The sequence below is a fragment of the Cyprinodon tularosa genome, unplaced genomic scaffold (genome assembly GCF_016077235.1).
Source record: "Cyprinodon tularosa strain WSP-4 unplaced genomic scaffold, ASM1607723v1 ctg7, whole genome shotgun sequence".
NCBI classification, from domain to species: domain Eukaryota; kingdom Metazoa; phylum Chordata; class Actinopteri; order Cyprinodontiformes; family Cyprinodontidae; genus Cyprinodon; species Cyprinodon tularosa.
Genome location: NW_024039451.1, coordinates 647945 through 672983, shown reverse-complemented (window position 1 = coordinate 672983; position 25039 = coordinate 647945). Strand labels below are relative to the sequence as shown.

Here is a 25039-nt window from a genome sequence, read left to right as displayed (position 1 = left end):
TGCACGAGGAGAAGTGGGCTTGTGCATGCTCTCACACAAATGTAATACGTTCCCTCTAGGGAGTAGGTACAGGGTTGTGCATGTGCATTTTTTTTTTTTTTAAGTGGAGAGGGTTGGTCTTTCCACATATTCACCAAAATCCTCCAGTATACCTTTAATAAAGGCTTTAAGATTGAAGAAGTCATAAAAAAATGTTTAAGACCTTCATGTTCAAGTCTAATTAGTAAACCCATCAAAAATTAGTTTTACATTTCAAATCACAAACTAATGGCTGGATATAATGTTCTTTAGGATTTTCTAAGAGACAGCAAATACCGTGGTTTCTTACCTTTTCTTCTTGTTGAACCATGTTCACTGAACTTTCTAAAACAAGCCATGTCTGCAGTGCTTTGGATGGTGTTGTGGATTTTTTTTTTTTAACCATCTCTAATGCACTTTTTAGAGTGATTTTAGTTGCCTCTCCACAAACAGGCAGTATCATCGCTGATATGTCTACTCTCTTTGTAGATGTCAGTAAATGTGGTTTACTGGTTTCCCAAAGCCTGTTTGATAATCCATTTTTAATTCTAATTAATATTTTTAATATTTTTTTGTATTTTGAGAATAAAGTCCTGATATTATCAGATTAAAGTCGTAACATTACGAGAGTAAAGTGAGTCCACTTTGACATACTGCCCAATTTGATGCTGATGCGTCTTTGTCAACCGATGCCAAAATATAACTTCACATGATGCTCCTCATTTTAGGGAAGAAAGTACTTCTTGTAAGAGTTGTTATAAAATATAACTTTATTCTCGTACTATTAGGACTCTATTCTCATAATATTCTGACTTTATTCTCCTAATGTTACAACTTTATTCTCATAATTTTACGACTATTCTCATTGCAACTTTTTCTCGCAATTTTATTACTTTATTCTCATAATGTTACTACTTTATTCTCATAATTTTACAACTTTATTCTCGTAATGTTACAACTTTATTCTCATAATTTTATGACTACTGTATTCTCGTTGCGACTTTTTTCTTGTGATTTTATGACTTTTCTCATAATATTACGACTTCATTCTCGTAATATTATGACTTTATTCTTGTAATTTTGACTATTCTCATTGCAAATTTATTCTTGTAATTTTACAACTTTATTCTCGTAATGTAATGACTTAAATTCTCATAATTTTACAACCTTATTCTCGTAATTTTACGACTTCATTCTTGAAATTTTACAACTTTATTCTCATAATTTTATGACTATTCTCACTGCAAATATACTATCGTGATTTTACAACTTTATTCTAGTAATGTAACGACTTAAATTCTCATAATTTTACAACTTTATCCTCAGAATTTTACGACTATTCTCGTAACTTTTTCTCGCAATTGTATTACTTTATTCTCATAATGTTACGACTTTATTCTCATAATTTTACAACCTTATTCTCGTAATTTTACTACTTTATTCTTGTAATTTTACAACTGTATTCTCGTAATGTTACAACTTTAATCTTATCATTTTATGACTATTCTCATTGCAACCTTTTTCTTGTAATTTTATGACTTTTTTCTCGTAATGTTATAACTTTATTCTCATAATTTTATGACTATTCTCATTGCAAATATATTATCGTAATTTTACAACTTTATTTTCGTAATGTAACGACTTAAATTCTCATAATTTTACAACTTTATCCTCAGCATTTTACCACTTTATTCTCATAATGTTACAACTTTATTCCCATAATTGTATGTCTATTCTTGTTGCGACTTTATTCTCGTACTTTTATTACTTTATTCTCATAATATTACGGGTTCATTCTCAAAATCAAAATATAAAAACATCGCTAGCCTGGCCCAAATACTCGTATTAACCTGCTTCATATTGTCAGACAAATTTCTAGAAATTATTTATTGATTCTTCTTTTCTGGCAGATAATTCATGATTTAGGAAGGAACAGTTAATACTATTAATATTAGTCAATGCACCACAAATTAAAGAAGCACATCATTTCCATTTAAGCTGGATTGAAAATGAGGGAAAAAAAGCTGGAGCTAAAGAACCATTTATCAGACCTGTTTAAAGGTTATTAGAATGTCTGCATCATAAGATAAAATTATTAATAAACTCAAATTTAATTGATAATTATTTCAATACCAATGTTACCACTGTGCCATTTTCTTTGGACATCTGAGCTCTTCATTCACAGGTTTTACCGATTACTTCAAACAAAGTTTATATTATATTTCTTTATTTATATAGGAGCAATTTTATGTGTGCAGTATATATATCCATCTGTATCTACATATGTCCATTTTTACATACAGTACAAATCCGAGCCTGTAAAGTCAAGCATCAGTTGGTTTCAGCTGTACAGTTCCCTCTCAGACAGAAGCAGAAAGAAATGTAAAATAAACATAATATTGGACGAAGCGAGGAGAGGTTCAAAAACCTGCAGGTCAGTAGGTTATAACAGTGGGAGGAAACCAAAAGGTAAAGATTCACTTTTTTCCACTGCAGTGTGTCGGGTCTCACAGTTGGAGGTAACACGTTGCCTTTAAGTTAAAGGTTTGATTAGAAAACAGGATAAGGGCTCAGAGTTCAGTTGGTTCTTTTCGATTTGTGCCATCAAATCAATAAGAAGGTTAGATATTGTTCAGTCATCTTCTCTCTGGGTCCCGACATTGTCATCATCCTCATTGTCTCTCCTCCTGCTCACAGCTATAGGGCCACATTGAACTCAGTCACCAGGAAGTCCACGTAGTCCTTCTCTTTGGTCTTGAAAGCCTCGGCGATGATGCGAGCGGCGTCCCTGTGCTCTCTGCCCCTCAAAGAAACCCCGTTTACCTCCAGGATGATCTGACCGACCTTCAGCTGACCGCAGTTATGGGCTGAGCCCCCCCTCTGCAACAGAGAGAGGGAATAGAGAACAGAGTCAGCAGAAGGAGCATTATAAGTGCCCCTGGTTTATCAGACCGCTCACACCATCTTAAAAAAAGTACCACACACTGCAAAAAACATCTAGAAATAAGTAAAAAAAATGTCTTAAATTAAGTGTATTTACCCTTAATTTGAGCAGGTAAATAAGATGATCTGCCAATGGAATTAGTATCTTTACTCCTAAAATAAGATAATTAGATAATATACACTAGAAATAAGACAAAGCGATTGTTTTTTTCTTATTTTAAATGTAAATTGTCTTGTTCCATTGGCAAAATGTCGCACTTACCTCCTCAATTCAAGAAAAAATGCACTTAATTTGAGCAAAAATTACTTATTTAGATTTCATTTTTTTGCAGTGCATTTTGTCAGAATAAAGTAATAAACTTAAATTGAATTGCCATATTTTTTATGGGATGTTATATGGTAAAAAAAACAATGTTGGGTATATAATAATAAAAAAAAGGCAAAAAAAAAAGCTGAATAATGGAGTGAAATGAAAAGACGATCAGATTTTCACAAGATTAAAATATGCTATTCTTCTGTGCAAAGCATTTCAAGTTCAATCAGATTAGATAGAAACCTTCTGTCAATTCCTATTTTTGGTTTTTCCAGTATTTTCCAATTAGACTACAACTAAGGTCTAGAAAATACATGCAGGATGTGGACTAAGGTCCAATTGGTTAGGGTTAGGTTTCCCAATCACTATATTTCCTGTCTGCTCAGTTATCAGGTCCAATACATTTGCACCTAAAACTTTAAAACGTTTTTGGTCTAAACAAAGTTTTATAGCCTACATCTAACTTTTCCTGAGTTTATTTTCTACAATTCTTAAGGAAAATTATCTTTTGTTCTCACAAATTAATCACTAATGATATCCAACAAAAATATCATTAAATATATATCCAACAAAATGTGAGTTTTGTTGGTGAAATTTGCCATCATTTGGCATTATTTTTCTATTTAAAATACTCCTAATACTAAATCACCAGTAGGATTAATAAGGCAGGAAGTACTTTTTGCTTGAGAATCAGAGGCTTTATACAAATATAACTAAAATCTGAGCAGTTTTGCCATGAAAATGTTGTTCTGCCTTAATTAAATCTAAGCAAACTGCATTATGGCATTGTTTTATTTCAAAGTTACTGTAGCATTCCCATCTTAAACTAATGAGTGATGCCCAATCTAAAGACCAGCAGCATCACTGCGGTATTGATGTGGCTTTCTAGTTTAAGGAGCTAATACTCCATAGCTTTGGTTTTCATAATTAGATGGATGCGCATTGAATGAGTGTTAATGGGGAAACAATCTGTGGTTTTTAGACTTATATAAATGCTTCTTTTCATACATAAATATTTCCATTAATGTCATTTTAATGGGGCTTATGAATAAACATGCAAATCAAATCAATAGAGATACTAATGAAAAACATTTTTAGGTCACATCAGGGATATAAGAATGAATCGCATAGTAAGTAGATGGTTTATCTTAATAAATTAAATCAGCTTTTAATGGAAATGTGACATATTTTATTCTGGTTACTTGTAATGAAAGATATTTGCTCGTCTTCAATATTTTCCTTTCTATTTAAATAAAAACCTCATATGTTGCAGCTAATAAACCTAAATGTTTAATACTGAAAATATCACCCATGTTCAGATTTTTTCTAATATCAATGTAAAAGTTAACATTACTTATAAATTAGGAAAAAAAGTTGTTTTTTAATTACGTTAATTTGTTATATATTGTTTGAATATCAAAATAAGGATCTATAAAAAAACAAACTTAACTTTTTGTATTAGACCTACTCCCAAAGGCTGATTTGTTTTAAAGCAGCTGAAGAGGAACAATTGTTGGTGGCCATTTTGAGAAAACAGGACTAATAACCCTGCCCCTTGCAGGGACAGATAATAGGCAGCCTCCTGGCCACCAGCAGCCTGTTTTTCTCCATGCACAGACATTGAGCTTGAGGCTACCTCTGAAGAGGGCCCTTGAGGAGAAAGGAGATGGGAAATACTGCGGCCAGGGAATTGGTATATCCAACTCTCTAAAGTGCTTACTTTCGTGGCTGCAGAGAAAGCCTGTTGTTTGGGGCAAAGCTTTGATGCTATCATTGGCTGCACCGCATAAAGCTGAGGCAGGGTGGGAAACAAAAAACAAAACAAAAATGTTGCTTTTTTGCTTCCCTCAAAGCAAACTTAATATTCTGTATATTGAAAATGTGTTTTTTTTATATCATAAAGAGTTTCACAAAACAGATGCAACACAGGCTGGTTTTAACCTTCGCACAAAAATAAAGAAGAATGTCAATAAAAGCCCTTGTTGGTTTATAGAGAGTTTATAGAGATTTAAAATACTGACATAGTGATTTATGGTGAGGCTAACTTTCTTTTCCATAAGGGGCTGGCAGCCCCTCACACAGTTAAGATATTGCAATGAGCGGTGCTCTAAATATTCAGATTTAAAATGTTTTGTCATTGTCTCCTTTCTATCTCTTCTTTCTTTCATCTTTTCTCTTTTTTCCTTTTTCTTCTTCTGTTTTTCTGCTCTATTTACATTGCAGTGTCGATATAAACTGTAAAACTCCCTGCATAATTATAATAAAGCAATTTATATGCATGAATCAAGCAATATGGCAATTGCCATACTGCTACACTTGTGAAAGTAAAATCTGTTGGGCTCTTTTTGGCATCAAGACAATTATTCTTATAGCCACATTGCCAGACAGGACACTGTTAAAAAAATAAAAATAAATAAATATTCAGATTTAGAAAAAAAAGCTTTTTCCTTGCATGACAAACAGGTATAATGGATGCTTATACATATTTTTGAAAAGCAAACATACATTTTCTTTAATTATAAATAATTTAGAGCTATCCTTAAATTTTTTAAGTGCTACCCCAATAAATTACTTTAATTAATTAATATAACATAGAGGTTTACAAACCATCTTAATCGATTGGTGAATAGATGCATTTTTGGCTTTAATAGATATAAGATGGCCAAAATTTTTATATTATTGGTTTCTATCCACCAGTTGGAAATTATAATAATAAGGGGAAAAAAAAGAATAGCTTTTATTGTGAAATATGAACACTGATATAAGAGAGCTCCTTGTTCCCGTCCTCTGCTGTTATCCACTGTAATGAGGTGCATATTTTTTATTATTAGTCTCCTAGAGAAGCGAGTCAGGGCTCCATCTTTGAGGTAGAAATTTTGTTTACGGCTCTAAATTTAGAGACATGGAAAATTAAGCAGAGGTTCTTATCTGTAAGGCAAAAATGGGAAATGCAAACACTTAGAAACTGATTTATTTGAAGGGCTTATTTCATTATTTGTGATAAAAAAATTAATTCACAAAAAGCTGAGCCTTGTCAAGTTTTGTCTCTGTCAGGAAAAGGGCTTATCGCATAAATAAAGGCTTTCTATAAACCAAGAAGGGCTTTTACGGACTACTTTAATGCTCTAAAGTTCTGATTTTCCTATAAATTTGGGAGCTGGTGCCTTTCTGTCTCAGACTGAAGTTAGTAGGAAGAACAGCTCATCTCAGGTGGGAGCGGCTGACCACATAAAGAGGTATCAGAGGAACTCTCAGACTTCTGCATTCGTTTGGCGATTTGTACAACAAGCACGAACAGCAGCAGCGGTTTTACAAGCTGTCGCCACAATGACCCTCCAGCCACCTCAGCAGCCAGCGTAACCCAAACAGAGCGTCCATCCAGAGCACCAGGCCTGTTTTTCTTACTTATCTCCTAACTTCATTTTCTCAAATCTCACTTTTTATGTAGCATGCTGTCCTCCAGAAGCCTATTTGATTCTGAATGCACTGATTTTCAAACCCTTTATCCCGGCCTCTGAAATCAGCCTAGACCCTTTTTTTTTTTTTTTATCCAATCAGCATCTCAGTGAACAGAGAGGCTCAGATACAGCTCTGAACAGACTCTGTAGCTGCTCCCTGCTCAGATCTTTTAAAATCATAGATTCTGCGTTTTATGATTGGTGTCTTGGATAATCCGAACCAGCTTTGCTGACTTGCAAATAACTGTGGAAAACAGATGAATGCTCCAGCAGATGCAGCCCTCGCTTCAGACTAAGCCATCAATATTTGGATTTATCTCCAAAAACTCACCAGATGTTTTGGCTTAATTCAGTAAACAGAGGCTGCAAATGTATTTCCCCTGCTTGATATCAAACTTCCACCTTATTCAGTTGACCACAACTGACCTGCATCCTGCAGCCCTCTGTGCATTTATTCCCCCCATTTTATTTAGACTCACAATGACAAATGCTGGAAATCCTTCCTTCAATTTGCTTAATTTAAAATAGAAAAAACTTCCTGTTAAAGAATTATCTAAACAAATAATGCAATTTAGACTTTTAATAATTCCTGACTCCCTGTTTGTCTTTTTTTAGAAATATAATGTGGCACAGATGCACATTGCTTTTCAAAACCTCTTCAACATAGGAACGACAAGAAAACATACCATTTAAGTAATACAGATGTGTTTATCTTTATAACCTGCTACATGGACAAAGCTACTTCTCTAACCTTGATGGCATTTATAGTGAGAGAATAAAGGATCTAGCTCTTTTTTTTTAACCATCATAACACATTGTGAGGAGTTTGGCAAAGGAAACAAATATGGGGCTTACATGCTTATAAATAACAGCTTTTTATGGATATTCAAGAAAAATGTTCTGTTGTTTCATCCCAAACATAAATGATGTCGAATTATTAATTTTGTGCTTTGATGACACGTTTTTTTAATGGCAAACTCTCCAGGTGGATGTGGCATAAATCAAGGTCCGAACATATGGAAACAACCCTAAAGGTCACTCCTAAGGACTGTGGGGGAAAGAGCTGGGCAATTAGTTGCATTTACAACTAAGTCATAATTAAAAAAACACATTTCTCAAACCACAGAGGCACTTCGTTTTGAATACATTACATTTAACTGAAGTGAAATATCTACATGCTTACGGTTATTTTACAGAAATGTGACCTGTGTCTGAACGGCCAGGTCGCATTCATCCGACCTGAACGCCATTAATACCCGACAAAGGTCACTATTCTGGGTCTTGCTATGAAGAAGCAGCAAGAAAAACAACAACAATGGCGGACAATCATGCGGAGAGCAGTATTTATGTTTAACCATCTTGAAAAGATTGTGTTTTTATGGTTGGGAAAGACCGCTAGAGGCGCTCCGGCACTACCATCCATGTTTACTTCCGTAAACACAGAGCACACTGGCCTGAATGTCATTGCGTCCTCTACTGCGCATGTGGGACAGTTGCGTTGTATGACTGCAGTTCAAACAGGAGATCACATACAATTCGCACATATTTTGAAATGTGAACGGCAGCGCAAAAAAAATCGGATTTCACACATAAAAATCGGAATTGAGCATCAAGGCTTGCAGTGTGAATGTAGCCCAAGTGGCCTGGGTCGGATTAGAAAAAATCGGATCTGTGTTGTTCAGACAGTCATGAAAACATCAGATACAGGTCGCATGTGGGCAAAAAAATTGGATTTGGGTCACTTCAGGCTCTTGTGTGAAGGCAGTCTTAGAGAGAAACTGTTTTTTCTGAAGGTGCTGAGTTACATCCACATTGGAAAAGCAAGTCATCCGGGACATGCATGTGGAGTTAAGATCTTTAAAAAGGAAGAAAAAATAATCGAAAGTGTCTTTTTTAGAGGTTTCACTACTTTAAAGGAAAATCTGTTCTCTCTAAAAGCTGTAGACATGTCTGTGGTTATTCAGGCTGCAACAAAGCAGGATTTTCTGCAATAAAAGGAAGGCTGTACTAGTCCAGAGAAGCAGGTTTATGTTAACCTACAGAGATTTAAACTACTGTCAGAAACATGCATGATGTGAAAATGATGGCGAGTTTCATGAAATCTGTAGGGACCTATTCAGAAACTGTTTCAACAACCAGAACATGTCAAATAAAAATCTGGAAGCTTCAGCTAAAAAACAGGTGGTCATTCGTTTTTTGGTCTGGGGAAGGATCCAACATGGAGCCAGATGGTTCAGTAGATAAAAGACCAAAGAAGAAAAAAGAGTCAACCTTCCTCCATAACCATATCAGTCCCAAAACCAAAACTGATGAATAACAAATCATGCTGCTGGAATAAAAATGCAATTTATCTTAAGGCTTTATAAATTTTTTTTAATCAGAACTTCAGGATATGAAATGTCCCTGGAGGATCAGGCGTTTATAAATCCTATCTTACTGAGGAGGACGATCTGGTTGTTCTTCCCGACTCACCTGGATAGTGACGATCCGTGGCAGCGGCTGGCGAGTGTTTGCGCCGCCCTCGATGGCGATACCAAGGGTGCTGGCACTCTTTGGCACCCTCACTAGAGTGGAGGTGGGCTCCAAAAGGCCCGGCTGAGGCAAGAGATAGAGATTACAGAAAATTATTATTATTTATGAAAATATTTTATTAAACTTACTTCACCTCTGCTGTTTTGTTTCTACATAATGAAGAAACACACCTTATTTGTAAATTATGAAGGCCAAAGTCCATAAAGCAAACTTAGGTTTAAGAATAATATTTATATTTAGGGAACTTTATTTATTTTTACTAACTTTTATGTTAAATTCTCCTATGAAAAGTTGAAAGCATGTTTCTGGGGTTTCACATGTGAGTTCTGTTAAAATATTTGGTGATATCCTGTTTTCTTTTTTATTTTGCTTGTGTGAATCTGCATATTTTTATAGTCATTCTGTTGATAATATGTCTAATTTTCCCAGTAAGCGACAATAAATGACATTTCTACTTCATCTCCTTCTGAGATAAAAACAGTAGAGCAAAATAAATGAGACATTAATGGTCAAAGCTTCCAGGAGCAACCAGCGGTTTTATCACCGTCACATTTGATAAGACATTCAATTTGGGGTCCACCGCTGTTAATTTTTTAGATTAATCCACAGAAATCTTTTACTAACTAATTTAATCAGCGAGGTGTACAGCAGTAAGGAAGGAAACGCTGATAACATATAGGACTGGAGCCAATTAGGACCGGCGGGAAGAAACACTATCTCTGTTAGGTTCTCTGGCATAATCCAGCAAATAATAATCTCAAGTCTTTTTAGATTAGTTAAGGTTAATAGGCGGCCATTTTAAAAGGTCCTTTGGAAGAAGCATAGGCCCAGAGGATCCAAGATTGTCCAGCACACCTAGCGGGAGGTAGGAGGTGACTATTGAGCAATCCTTTTCTTATTCTCTAAGTTTGGTCCCTCACTAAACGAAAAAAAAAAAAAAAGACTTCTTTGACTTCTTGTCTCCCGACTCCCAGCTAATTCACATTAAAATGATCCTAATCTGGACACCAGCTGAATGCTCTGTTTATTAATAGCAACAAGGTTTCTGGGGCTTTTGTAGGAGGAACGAGCCCGCAGCACCACTGATATATATGGGTTTTAGATTTTCTGTTCTTTGACAATCATACAAGCTTTGTATCACAAATGAAGCTCTCTTATTACCTAAGCACTCTCATTATCTAAGTTTCTGTTTCCTTGAGAGCATGATATAATTTGTTTTTGTACTCACGAGCTCTCTGTGCCATGCTCTGACCATGATGTAATAATGTTTTTGGTTTCGGCTGTCCACTAGCCCTGGGTGGGTTCGGGGGTTGCCCGTTCCTTATTTTGGTTTCTGTAATCATGAGCTCCAGGCGTGAGAGTGAGCGATCACTTTTCCTGATTGGGTGAAAGATTTTCCTTTGAAGTTTGGCATAAATCACGGATGGCGGTTGGCACTGGCAGAGTCTGCTATGGTTGCGTACGAACGCCTAGCTGCGCGATTTGCTGTCCTGCATTGGAAAAACGATCAAGAAATAAGTAAAAATTTCCTAAATTAAGTGTATTTATCCTTAATTTGAGGAGGTTAATGAGAAAGTTTGCCAATGGAATGAGTATTTTTACTCTTAAAATAAGATAATTAGATAATATGCACTTGAAATAAGACAATGCAATTGTTTTTTTCTTATTTTAAGTGTAATTTGTCTTGTTCCATTGGCAAAATGTCTCTTTTACCTCCTCAATCCATAAAAAAATTCACTTATTTTAAGAAAAAAATTACTTATCTAGATTTCGATTTTTTCCAGTGTGTCACGGTAGGGGGGACAATATAATTTGTATTGGAACAATATAATTTGTATTCAGCACCATGCCTTGATTGATGTGCTTGCTTTGCTGTTTTCTGTGGCGGAATAAAACGACACATTTTACTCTAGCAGACACAGTGTGTGTGTTCTGTGTGTTCATCTTTGTTACCCACTCATTCCGATCCTGCCTAAATTTCATAATACAACCACAGATCCACCAATTTACCTAACTCCAAGTATGATGTGGTTTCACTTATCAAACCAGACTCCACCTGTTTGCGATTGTGATGGTAGGAAAAAAAGGGCTCCTTTTCTTGCATGTTGTTGCTATGGAGATGCCAAGTGTGTGTCATGTTCTATTTGTACCAAAGCGAAACACAAAGTAACGGATTAAAATCTGAAGATCCTTTACATCTGGTTCAACACTATGGAAACGCAGGGGGAAATAATCTGTTATTCTCACCCCTGAGTGAGATAATGGAGCATGAGCAAGCCCACAGCACCACAGGTCCTCCACTGTACTTTTCCCCAACACTGGAAGTTTAATTTTCTGAAATTTTAATTTAGAGATATTTTTATTAAAGGCTTATAATGGCAATAAAATGTGAGCTTAATCTTTATTTCTTCTGGTTGCCAATAATTCAATCTGTGAGCTTTTGTTTATGAAATCACCATGGAAACGTATCACATTTAAAACCCATTTCCAGAAGTTCTTTTGCAGGTTTCTCATTATGAGTTTATGGAGACAGAGCGATTATAAATATCTGATCATCACATCAGCAGCAGGTGTCTATCCTGAAACTTTTATACCAATAAAACAGACAGAAAACCCCCAAAAACAAGCTCAGTTTTTTTTATGAGCAATAAGTAAAGCCATGTGTGTTTTTTTTTTTTTTTGGTTACAAGATTGAACAAACTGCATATAAAATTGTCCATAAATATTTACAGTTCTCCCTTTTCAGCAATCTCCGACTGACACTTTTGGAGAAGAAGGTAAATGTGTTTCTCCTTCGGAAAATAAAAGGCTTTTATGACACACAGTCCATTTAATCTTCAATTTCCCTGAAAACTAATCCCCACTGAGAAAGGAAACCAACAGGCAAACAGGCCTCTTGTAATATAAAAAAATACTCCCATCTTACTTGTTATTCCTGACATCAATCAATGAGGAGCAGAGAGCGATTTGAGTTTCATTACATTACAGCGCAGTGAGTGAGCGGAGAAATGATGGATTGTCGTGTGACCGAATGAATGAAATGAGTGAGAAATAAAAAAAATAGGTGAGACAGCGTGTGAACAAACAGAGGGAGGAGAGAAGAGATTGCAGTTAGGGTTAAATTCAGGATCAGGAGAAGGATTATACATCAGACAAGTTGATTCATCAAGCTCCTTCCAGCCACACTGGTTTGGATTTAACCCACTCACTCAGTCACACTTAGGTACACCTGAAAGAAGACTTTTTTTTTATATATATATATGTGTGTATTTTTTATAGGAAATCTATACAGAAAAGGTCAGAAAAAAAATCAGCACTAAAATATTTTTTCTCCGATACAGTTTCCAAAAAAAACACAAAATATCAAAAATGAAGCAGCATTGGTTTCACTCTTAAATCAAATTACTTATACAAAGAATAACTATCACTTTTCAAAGATGGCCTTGTTGACTAAGAGGTTCCTGTGAACAGAAAAAGAAAAATAGTTTCAATTACATAAAAGCCCTGCAGAGGATAGTGAGGGGAGCTGAGATTAAACAGGGCTCTAAACATTGTTAGCGTCATGCCTATGGAACCTCAGCATCAAACGGAGAATTACCGGACTGCTCAGTGTTTACCACCACGCCACGCTTGTTTCTCATGATTTGGAGGTCATCTGCTCAACTGTTTCTTTCCTAGATAGAGCCACCCGTGGAGCTAGTTTATTTATTTGTACCTTTTCTTACATTAAAAGTAGGGATGCACGATCTAATCGGCCCCCTATCGGTATCGGCCTGTATCGGCCTTAAAACTGAATATCGGACATCGGCCACCCCACCGATATTTAACCCAATAATTTAAACAACTTCTGAGTTTCTAAAGTCTAAAAAAATTTTTTTTTATAAATACTACTTCTTCTTCCTCAAAAACTTCTTTTTTACAGACTTAAAAACTTCTAAAGACGAGGGAAAAAATATTGATACATTAAAATATCACAATATCTTCATATGCTGATATATTGCCATTTAAAAACAACATATCAATCTCTTTTACTAATGAAATATTGATATATGTCATCCTTATGCTACGAAATCCCCCGAAAATTCACAAAATTTTGCCATATTTTTATATGTTGATATATTGACGCGGTATCGATCAGTTTTACTAACAAAATCTCACAAGAATTTGCAAAATATCACGAGAGTTAGTAACAGAACGATGAAATATGATGAGATTTTGAAAGTAAAATAGATCGAAACCGCGTTTTAAAAAATCTATTTGATATCAGCATATGGATATATCTGGGTATGTGATTTTTCAAAGTGTCAGAAATGGATAATAAAACTGCTATTTTCAATGACTACTTATTTTTGTCCAGCTTTAACAACGGTATCGATATCGGTTATCGGCTACATGAGTTTTAAAATATCGGCATATCTGATATCGGCCAAAATCCCAATATCGTGCATCCCTAATTAAAAGTATTTAAAGATCAGTGCATCGATGTTCGTTTTGCATGTTCACTTCTGTCTGCTTTAACCTCCGATCGGCAAAATCTGCTCACAATGAGCCTGGTTCTGCTGGAGCTTTTCCCCTCCACTATCGCTGCATGTATGCTTAGCTGAAGGATTGCTGTAGAGTAGAGTATCTTCTGTTGTCACATTCTCATCCAGGAGGAAGTTAATGCTTAATAACCTGGTTCCGTTGCATGTGTTGTGAATTGGTGTTACATAAATAAGATAATCATTTGAAGATTCCAATAAGATTCTTCAATAACAAACAGAAATTTTTTTATCATTATCACCACATAATGCTGAGTTTATAAACCAGGAAATCAAGATTGCGTGAAATTAAGCATTTGGATCAAAATTAAGGAGACGCTAAAGCTCCTAAAATGCAATATTTAGTACAGAAACACAACTGTGTGCCTGTACTGTGAACAAACTACTTTGTCCGATTAGGGAGGGTTGATGTGAGGCAGAGGAAGACGAGTTTTGGTCTTTTAGCAGATATTCTGCACAGAGCAGCAACATTTTATTCACTAAACCAATGTCTAAATTATGAAAAACTGTTTTTGGCCATGAGAGGTTTGGACTCCATTCAGCCTTCAGAAGTAGGGAGAGGCAGCTTCAATAGGAAGGCAAGTGTTTTTCCTCAGGATTAGAGAAAAAAAAAAACAAGCCTGAAGTATTTGCTTAATATTTTATAACATATAAATACTCCATATTGCTAAAGGGATTATTTATCATATATATAAGTCTATAGCTGACTTTGGAAGGCTTAAGAAAACATGATATTGGAAATTAAAGTTAAAGGCTTCGAAAAACATATTTCAAACTGCACCTTTATAGAAATATGAATGAAGATTATTTCAAGTTAGCATTGGCCGCTCAGCCCTGAAGAAAATCGAATAACTGGTTTCGGCTAAGAAAAGTCTTATTGGTCATTTTCTTACAATTTCAATAGATGATCTACAAACATTTGCTTCAATGGTTGTCATTTTATAACAGAAAAAAAAGAAAAACTCATGTAAATATTTAATCATCCAGATGAACCCCTCATCCTCGCCATGTTTAGGTAACGGCTGGTCCGAAGCACCATCTCACCGGTTTGGAGGGGTTGTCACCTCCTCCTCCTCCGTGTCCTTCCTGGGAGTCACGGGGAAGGCGTGTGCCTGAGGAATTGGGGCTGTTGTCTTTGCTGACGTGTCCTGACTCTGGTATGTCCACACCGCTGTCCTCGCTGAGGGTTTGTCCGCTGTCAGACAGCTGAGACAGTGCTCCACCTTATAGGAAACAGAATGACCGTGTTAAAGAGCATTTGGATGGCCACCTTAATGGTCTCTTTTTCATTCAAGGCATTAATAATGCGTTTTTAATTGTTCAAATCCAAGGAATATGTCATTAGGACATTATAACAGCAGACAAAAATCAAGTAAAACATTTTTCTGTCTTTATAAAATATTGGAAATAAAATTTATCCAACAGCTTTAATTCAAAACATAGAATAAACAATTATTCCTCCGGCTGAAATTACGTGATCTATAGATTACTCTTCTGTGGTATTTTAACTTTTTTTCACATTAAGCTTAAAATAAAACTAAACAAACCCTAAAAGAAATGTTCTTGTTTTATTACATGCTTGAATTCTCTTCTATTATTTTTGCTGCTTTTCTCCTTGCAGCTTATAAAGAACAAAAAGCTGATCTTGGCCGGTTGTGCCAATGAAGACTTTTATTATTTTATTGTTTATTTTACATTTCTGTTTGTGACAAAAAAATATTTTCTGACCAATTACATGTCTTTTGAAAGCAGGAGCCTCTTTTCAGGCAGTAGCCTAACAGTGTGTAGCTAATTATTGGGGGAAAAGCCTTTGAATTCTCTGGGATCTTTTTAAAAGGACTCTAAAATATAAGAGATAATTGTAGGCCAGTGCATTTTAAAGAGCTGTAGAGCATTAATGCACCACACCGCATTAAAATGGTAAATGGCCTGTACTTATATACCGTATAAGTACAGGCCATCTATACTAGACTTGACCAAGTGCATCATTTACACAGGATGGTGACACTATATTGCAGCCACAGCTGCCCTGGGGCTCATGGAAAGAAGTAAGGCTGCCATGCAGCGGCCCCGCTGGCGTCTCTGACCAACATTAAGTATTATCTTACAGTATTTGTGTTTCAAAACCTCCTTGATTCCTAATATTTTATGGTCAAAAGTTCATGGTATCCAACCAAAAAACTGTGACCAAGCCATGGAAAAAAAATAACAGACCCCCGAACTTCACATAGTCTTCAGGTTAGCCTGAAAATATTTTTTTTACGTAGAAAGTTTATTGTAATGGATTTAAATGATCAAGCAGCTCCATCAAAGCTTCTGATTTGTTTCATTTAAAGGTCATGCCTCCAGCTGGAAATCCAATAAATGAGTCTGAGCTTTGTCAAGAAACCGGTACCTGCCTGACTGCACTGTGTCAAGTTCAAAGTTTGGAGGAGGGAGTATTATGGTGTGGGATTTTTATGTATTATTTTTTATGGCACTAGTGCTTCATTTTCCTGACAGTAGGCCGACAGGAACGGGGGAATGAGAGAGGGGGAGAGACATGCAGCAAAGGACCACAGGTCGGACTCGAACCCAGGTCAGCAGCGTAGGACTAGGGCTTCCATACATGGGTCATGCGCAATAACAACTACACACCCTTCTAAAGAAACCTGTAAAGTTTGTAAGATCTTTCAGTGATATTTTAGTCTCCTTGCTGTTTCAACATGACTCCAAAACTTTCCACAATCACATACCCAGTGGCGATTCTAGATCAAATGAACAGGGTGGGGGTTATATCAAATGGTATTATTTAACATTTGATATAACGACAAAGCCAAAGAGTCACTATGCCATATGCCTGAAGCTAAAAGTTCAACTACTAAATTTTGAAATCATTGTTTGAGTTAAATGATAAAAAAATTAAACTAAGTACGCTTTTTTAGGAGTACTTGTTAAGTCAGAGGCACTGTTTCGTACCTCGAGCCTGGGGCAGCGGCCGCACCTCGTTGACGTCAGGTTCAGCGTTGGGCCTGTGGACCTCCACCGTTATAAACTGCTGTTTGGTGGCAGGAGATGAGCCCGGGGCAGCTTTGGACAAGGACCCCGGCTTAGAGGAAAGAGAGGGGGGTGGTGGAGGGGCAGGAAGTGGAGGCGGCGGTGGGGGAGATGGGGAGGGGGCCGTAAGGTTGGGGCCTCTGCTGGGAGACTGCACCCTGGGGAAGGGGCCGATGTTATGCTGGGAGACTGTGGCCAACTGAGCGGAGGTTATTTTGTCTTTCTTGAGCTGAGATGAGGGATGTTTCTTTTTGATAGCAGCGTATTCCCGCGAGGCGTCCCGTTTGTGGCGCAGTGAAGGTGAAGAGGTTATGTTGGCCGGCTCTCTGCTGTGGCTGTGGGAGCTCGGTGCTGTGAAGCACAACCCTGACTGGGAGGATTCGGATGAGGGGCACTTGATGAGAACTTCTCGTCTACCTTGACGCCTCTGCACCCCCGGAGGGGGCGGAGGCTTGAAGGAAGGGGGGGGCTCTCCTGCAGTGGACTGAACATCATCCTGAAGTGAGAAGATATTTTTATCATGGCTGTAAACTTAAAACATGCAGCGATACAAAACTACGTCCACATGGTGCTGAGAAGTGAAATAAATCTGGTGACTCCATATCTGCAAAAAGATTCTGATTTCCCTGCATTCATTAGAAAAAGATCTAAATGTCAATTCCATACAAAGTGTACAAATGTACCTTTTTTTTCAGAGTACGAGCCTCTTAAAAACTTAAGCTTAAATCAAGATTAATAGTGATTAATTGATTATCAAAAACACTGTCAACTAATTTGTAATTGAATCACTTCCATTACCTTGAGCAGTATTAAACAGACTCTAAAGCATGACATTTGCTGAAATAATTACCTACTTACAGCATTAAGACCAAAATCCCACCTTTGTCTTATTATGGCTTATAAAAGCATAAATTTACCACTTAAGATTGAAAATGTTTATTTTATATACATTATTACACTAAACATTCAATCTAAATATGTAGATTAAATGTTTTTTTTTCTTGAAATTTTCAACTGAAATGTGAAATAAAGTTTTCTAAATACCAAAGATTTGTTTATTTAGAAATAATAATTTACTTTAAGTGTTTATTTTTAGGTTAATAAGTCAAAAAAAATTATTATTGATAGACTCATTAATTACTAAAAATATTTATAGCTGCAGCCCTAGATCAAAGGATAATATTTCAATATTTTTCCTCTCTGTAATGGGACATACATCTTCTACACTTACTTTGAAAAAACAATCTCTTGTCCAAAGCGTTTTGTCTGCATACCTGTTGCTTTACATGTTAAGGTTACACATAGCCAGTGTTGGGAAAGTTCTCTTTCTACGTGAACTAGTTCAAAGTTCAGTTCACACATTTTAAAATGAACTAGTTCAGTTCATAGTTCATAATTAAAATTTTTTAACTAAGTTCACAGTTCCAAAAAATTAACTAGTTCATAGTTCTTTTTTTTTCATATATTGCTCAATTACACCATAGCCTACTGTAGAACCACAGACAGCAATTATTTTATCAGTTGTAACACTGAAACTGTGCGTCAGATTTCATCTTCATATCCAGTTTTGAATCCTTATCCAACCAGTGTTTACATTAGCATTGAGGGGACAGCATTTCCCCATTGTTGCTTTAATGCTTTGTTGCTGTCCATTCACTTCACACTAGTAGCAGCTGCAGTATATTCTCAAAAACATCAGGAAAAATGTGCTGCTTGAATGGTCTTTTTTATGAGGAATTATTAAAAGAAAAACAGGAAAGTAGTCTTTAAGGTGCAAATGTTTTTTTAATTTTAATATTTTTTTTCCATTTGAAATTCCATTTCAGTACATATGCCGTTTCAAATTTGCTTTGGATGTTACTGAAGTGCGGATTTTTTTACTGAAAGCCGGCGGGCAAAGTTTGCAGAGAAATGTAAGATTGTTGCCATCATCCTCACTGACCACCTGGTCATAAAACTGTTTTAAGTGATCATACTGCTGCTTTGTCGCCTCCATGCTGCTGTGGCTTCCACGTTGCATTTTGTTTTGATGACGCACGCGGCTGTAGGCTACGACACTGGTAGCTGGTGTTGCCAGATTGGGTGTTTTTCCCGCTACATATTAAGGCCTGTTTACGGTGTGATTTAGCCGGGGTTTCGTCTGGAGGGCTCTATAGAAATTTGGCAACCTATTGAACGAAGTTGAACTGAGAGAGCGTGCCGTTCACAGACACCAGGATGAACGAGTTCACAATAACGTTCGTCAGGCAGTAATGCAGTACGTTCAGTTCACGTTCGCCCAAAATATGAACGAGTTCATGAACTTTCGTTCAATGAACGCGTTCAGGCACGACACTGCACATAGCCATGTAGTAACTACCCTCATTTACTTTTAATAACCTTATATCTTTGTCTGACTTGACCAAACATTGCAGCTTCGTTAAGACAAAACAAGCAATTTACAGATCCTGATTCAACCGCCACCATGCTTTAAAGTGAATTACTTGGCTTTGATGTTTTCTCTGAAAAAAAAAAGGACCAAGTATCAAAAAAGAAAACTTCTAATCAGGTGTGCTGTTAGTGTAAGTGTTATGAGTTTTATTTTTATCATCCTTACCAACATATCAGTTTATTTTTAATGAAACAGCATATCTTAATCACAAAAAGGACGTCTGGAAATGATTTACCAGGGCTTAAATTTTTTAACCCATAAACCTGAAATCTGTCCATTGATTTGTAGACTATTCAGAACCACTGCTTCTCCCTGCACTGGTATTTTCCAGGTAATGCACAAAAAAACAATTGACTGTTTATTGTTCAATCACTCTTCCATATTCACACAGATGTATTCTAAAGTATCGTAACCCCTCCATCAGCTTCAGTAGCCGTTGTAGTTGCCTTGAAGGTGCTTCCAGCCTGGAAGGATCCCGCTGATATCCTGTGTTTTTTTAAATAAGTGTGAATAAACTCAAACGGTGAAATGGACACTGAAACATGAGGGCAATGCCAGTGTCTGCACAAGATGCAACAAAAAAAAAAAAATCAAATTATACCAAAAATGATGGATCCATGAGCTGCTTTCTGGAAGAAAAAGGACAAGAAGGCCTAAATTGTACCTCATTCCCACATTTTATAAATTCTAATTTTACATGGTTCCCTCTCAGTTCAATTCACTTCAGTTTTTGAAAGCCTGAAGGCATGTCTCAACCACCTTCATTCTTTCTCCTCATCTTTCCCATCTCCTTTCACCCTCCCGCAGGACTTTTTCTCATATTTTCTGACTAAATCCAGCAGGGCCGTGTCTGCGGAGCTCACCAGAGAGATGTCAGTCAGCAGAGTGTTCAGGCTTTCCGGAGGATCCCCCTCGTTACTCTCCGCCACACTGTCGTTCTGCAGGAGGCAAGAGAGGAAAAAGACAAGGAGAATGTTATTAGGAGACAGTAAAAGAGATGCTTTTTATCCCAAAACAAATCCTTCATTCCATGCATATTCTCCATCTCTTGATATCACTCCTGCTCACATTTGTTTGCAAGCTGGATAGAGAGCTGTGCAAGCAAAGAGGACAGGCAGGCTGGAGCACACCTACAGACAAACACTCCAAGCCTTCATGTCTTCTTTCACAAACAAAAACACACACTGTGAAATCGATTAAAAGCCATCAGCTCCGCTCAGAGCAGGATCTGAAGGAACGGGCCAACTGACGTGGCACACAGAGGGAGACAGGAGGGGAGTCGGAGACGGATCTTTGGGCAATTTCTGCACGGAGAACGGAGGTTCAGAGAAACGTTTCCCTTCGTTTAACTCTACCACTAAAGCAAAACAAAAGCCTCATCCATTCAGCTTGATTACCCCTCGCCGCCGCATGTGGAGCACTTACACCCAATCAATTTATCACAAGAGTCAATCGACTTCCCGTATGCAGAGATGCTTCTCTGCTCTGTAAGCAAACCGGAGAACGCCTCCATGACTGAGCAGCGCATGCAACCGTGTTCATGTTCACAAAGCAAAGATTCAGTGCCAATTCAGCATGTTGTGAGCGGTTCATTTCCTGCAGCACCATAATTTTTAAAGAACTAAAGACGCCTAATAATAAATAAAAAAAAACAATCAATAAATATGTAATTAATTTCAGTAATTTATAATATTACATAAAAACAATAAAATGAAAATACAGAAATGTTAAATTATGGCCTGCACCATCATTAGGAATCCTGCTGAGTCGACATTTCCACAGTAGACAGTCGCTGTCAACCTCCAGAGGGAGCATAAGACACAAAAGGTCACTGCAAAAGAGCCTTGTTTACAGAGTGTAGCATCCTTTTGAATGGAAAGTTAAGAGGATACTTGTGAAGCCCAGTTGTTCTCTGATCCAAGGAAACGCTACAGCGTCTCTGGCTCGAATGTTCCAGACTGGTTCCTCTCTTCTCATGGTTAAAGCAGTGGGTGAGCGGATTAGGATTCAGTTTTAATAACGAACTGTTTATTTTTGGTCCCAGATACTCAGTAGCACAACGGCGTAATATTTGTCTGGTTAATTTTTTGTTTGGTCAGGCAAAGATGAGCATTTGGCTCAGCAGGAGAAATAAAATGAAGGAGAAAGGTTCTGCAGATGTTGACCTGATGTTCAGAGGGCTGGTAGCTGCCGCCTTAGGACAGAGTTTGCCTATTATAAGATGGTGTCAGACTTGCAAGAGTAGAGATATTTAATGTTGTGCAAGTGATGAATTGCTTACTCTCAGTTTTTGTTTTGTTTGGATTTCGGGCTGTTAGGATGATTCACTTGTGAGCTTGTATCATAATGAGATATTGGACCAATAAAAGGGAGTTCATGCTCTCTGATCCAAGGAAATTTAAGAATAGTTTGGTTTTAATTTGGAAGTCAAGAGGAAGAATGAAGAGGCTCAGAACTTTAAGTTGCTCAAGGTCTGATGTGAAGTTTCCACAGTTACTGAAAGTACAGTAGTAGCCATTCAAAATGTCCCTATTTTCCTTGATGGGCCCTTGGCTGGTCCCCTACAATTTTTTTTTAAACATTAATCTGGGCTTGAAGTGGGGTGTAGTGGTTATTGCGCATAACCCATGTACGGAGGCCTTAGTCCTCGACGCGGCCGACCCGGGCTGAATCCGGCCTGTGGTCCTTTGCAGCATGTCTCTCCCACTCTCTCATAGCCCCTTTCCTGTCAGCCTACTGTCAGAAAAACGAGCCACTAGTGCCATAAAGACAAAAAAAAAAAAAAAACATCAATCTTTGTACTAAAATCTAAAGAGATTTTAGTACATCTCCTGGTCAGACCTAGCCTGACGTAGTCCTACTCAATTCTAGTCAGAATATGAGTCTGATACTGCTTCATTGAGCTGTGATTATGGGGCGTTTCGAACGAACCAGGAAAAAAAATGCCTCTGCACTCAATTGGATAGACCTACAACCAATAAGAGCAACGGAGTGCGTGACGGATGTTAAGCGACGCATAGTTGTTGTCAACAAAAATCAAAGCGTGAAGTTGCACGCCTAGAATAAGAAGATGAGCCTTGATCGCGTTTCTCTGTTCCTCTTTTAAAATTAATTTGCTGTCGATATCTTCTAGAACAGACCAAATACCAGAATCTACTCACCTCAACTCTCCAGCAGCAACCATTGTTGTTGTCACCCAAGCGCGCTTTGGTGGCGTGGTTGATTAGGTTACTGTTGATCATCTGTCCATCATCGTATAAAGCCCGCCCTGACAATTTGATTGGATCGCCACATATTGTGCAAGCATACTCGCGCTACTGTTGAGCAATGCCAGACCGAACTTCCCGACCTTAAACGTTGTGGGCGGGACTAAGTTCGGAATGGCACCCAGGCTAGGTCAGACCCTGTATTTCAGTCAAAGGGTGGAGTCAGAGTAAAAAAAACCTGCACGCCCAGGAGAAGGCCAGTGGCTGGAAGTTGGAGGGATTTTGCTGGGAGTCGCAGGGGAGTAGGCGGCCATTCCGCTGGCGTTTGACTAATTATACAGCTACTGCAGAATAAGGTGAGTTCAGTAGCTTTTATTTGTCCCAGTATGGACAACCTTTGTGCGGTAGTAGTACATCTTTCACACACACATTCATATTTCACAAATAAAAACACAAGAAACACATAAAATATTTTAAAAAGATAAAAGTAAGGTGGATAAATAAATATGTGCAGTGCAGGGGATGAATAAAAGCATAGCCTATATGCATGCAACATATGACACTCTGCTTTTCCTAGTAAAGTTAGCAGCTGAACAGTAGAGGGAATAAAGGCGTGTTTGTATCTATTGGTCCGAGCTGGTGGATAGTTAAAATGGGAACCAGAGGGTAGAAACTGGAATTCGCTGTGTAGGGGATGGAATAATTATCCAAGATGGACTCAGCCCTCCTAATTACCTGCTCTTCATATATTTTAGTCATTTTTTTCTGTATAATTAGCCAAGTCTTCTCTTGGTGTTGATAATCTGTGAATCATCAAGTTTTCATATAAGAGTCTATGATGAGAGCGATGAAAAGGGAGATAAAGGCCTCAAAAGCAATTCCTCTCACCAAACATGCTTGGTTTGAGGGATTGCTTTCGAGTCAAAACGTTGATTTAATCAGCTGGTTTTTACTTATATGGAAAACTTTGAACCAATCTGACAGTATGATCTGGTTGAATTGTTTCTGTTAAGCGCTTTAAGATGATAATCGGTGCTGTATAACTAAACTGTGTTGAATTGAAATCCAGAGAGAGCTCAGCTTCTACCAGGATATTGTTTAAAAAGTTCACAGTCCTGCCTGTTTTAGCCTTTTGCTTGCTTCCAAATACATGACGTAAACAAATAAATGACCTAACAGGCTTCTGTAGCATTTGACGTCCTCTAAGGAGGTTATCCAAGATTAGAATAAGGTACGCTGAAGCAGAGAAATTTCGGAAACATTGAGGACTTTGGATTGTGAGCATCAGCCTGTTCTTTATGCCTCCCTCTGTGATTAAACATTTTAGACAACCAAAGATACAAACACCTGCTTTCTACTGAGTATTGTCAAGATAAGACGAGTGTCCTCAGAGTCAAGAATAAAGACAGAGCTGAAGGTTGCAATCAAAGCAGTCTGGGCTTCCAGAACCCTCAGTGAACCATCTCCAAGTCGCTCTGCATTGTTGCAATAATTCCTGCATAAGAAAGTAGTGAGTGAATGTAAGCATTTAGTACACCATTTAACATTATTTGGAAAATAATCTTATTGCAATTAAAACATGTATTTATAATAATCCATACAATTTGATAAATGTTGGCAGAAAACCCTTAAACTGACAGTGATGTTACTTTACTCTGTCGTTGGCTCCTTGAGAGCATCAACAAACATGAATACATTAGAAAATATGAATAAACTGTAGTGCTGTTAAAGAAATCACACTAAAGATCAGTATTTTGCATAGCGGGGTTGTGATTATCCCATTTTCACAAACACAAATTGGGCAAACAAATAAAAACGCTTCATTTATTATCACCTTTATTGCTATCACACCGAATATTATACATTTCAGCAATAAAAATCCACCCCCCGCCTCCTAGTGTGAGGCACATGCAAATTAGTATCTACATTCCTATATTTATATGATAACAATTGGAATATTGCCATTTTTATTGAATTAAAAGAAATGCTTGATTTACCCTGTGTGATCAATTTCTTTTGATTTTCACTCATAGAGCGTGGTTACTAAAATCAAATAATTTTTAAATGATATTTCAAGAATAAATTTCCCTCCTTATCCCTGCTGAGAAGCTCTAAGCCACTTCCAGTCCTCCAAGAAGAAGAAATGCTGTTACAGCTGGGTCATTCGGTGGCTCTGAGAATTTTTTATGAGAGGGAAAAAATATTACTGGCAGCTTAAATGTATAAACCCGGAATAGGTTGGTCTCTGTTGCCTCTGGGGTTTTGGGATGAAAAATCTCTTCACAAAGACGGCAATGCAAACATTCAATGGTGAACCTGATCCTTTAGATACCTGCCTTTGCTAGCGATTCTGAAATCCAGTGTTTTTATTCACCCAACCCGCCCAGCTCCATAATCTGCTTTGTGCAGCAGCGGCACCAATCAACCGTGGGTCCAACAGCACAAACAGACGCAGAGGAGAACTACATAAACTGCCTCCACAATAGTCTGTTATGTTAATGCTGCTCCTCAGAGGAGGAAAGGCTAAATCCAACAAAGCCTTTTGATTGAGAACGGCCATT

General features: G+C 37.3%; 1 protein-coding gene across 5 annotated transcripts in view; it reads right to left on the bottom strand.

The window, feature by feature from the left end:
- Nucleotides 1-2228: 2228 nt before the first annotated feature.
- Nucleotides 2229-25039, bottom strand: part of whrna (whirlin a) — a 249633-nt gene continuing 226822 nt past the window's right edge. For 3 of the 5 annotated variants that reach the window (XM_038268325.1, XM_038268326.1, XM_038268328.1), the window contains 5 exons: nucleotides 20136-20210; nucleotides 16764-17337; nucleotides 14850-15028; nucleotides 9205-9327; nucleotides 2229-2898 (listed from right to left, as the gene is read on the bottom strand). In XM_038268325.1, the coding sequence (XP_038124253.1) occupies nucleotides 2716-2898; nucleotides 9205-9327; nucleotides 14850-15028; nucleotides 16764-17337; nucleotides 20136-20210 (1134 nt within the window). In that variant the 3' untranslated portion in view covers nucleotides 2229-2715. The remainder of the gene's footprint in view (nucleotides 2899-9204; nucleotides 9328-14849; nucleotides 15029-16763; nucleotides 17338-20135; nucleotides 20211-25039) is intronic. The other 2 variants (XM_038268327.1, XM_038268329.1) reach the window with 2 other exon arrangements.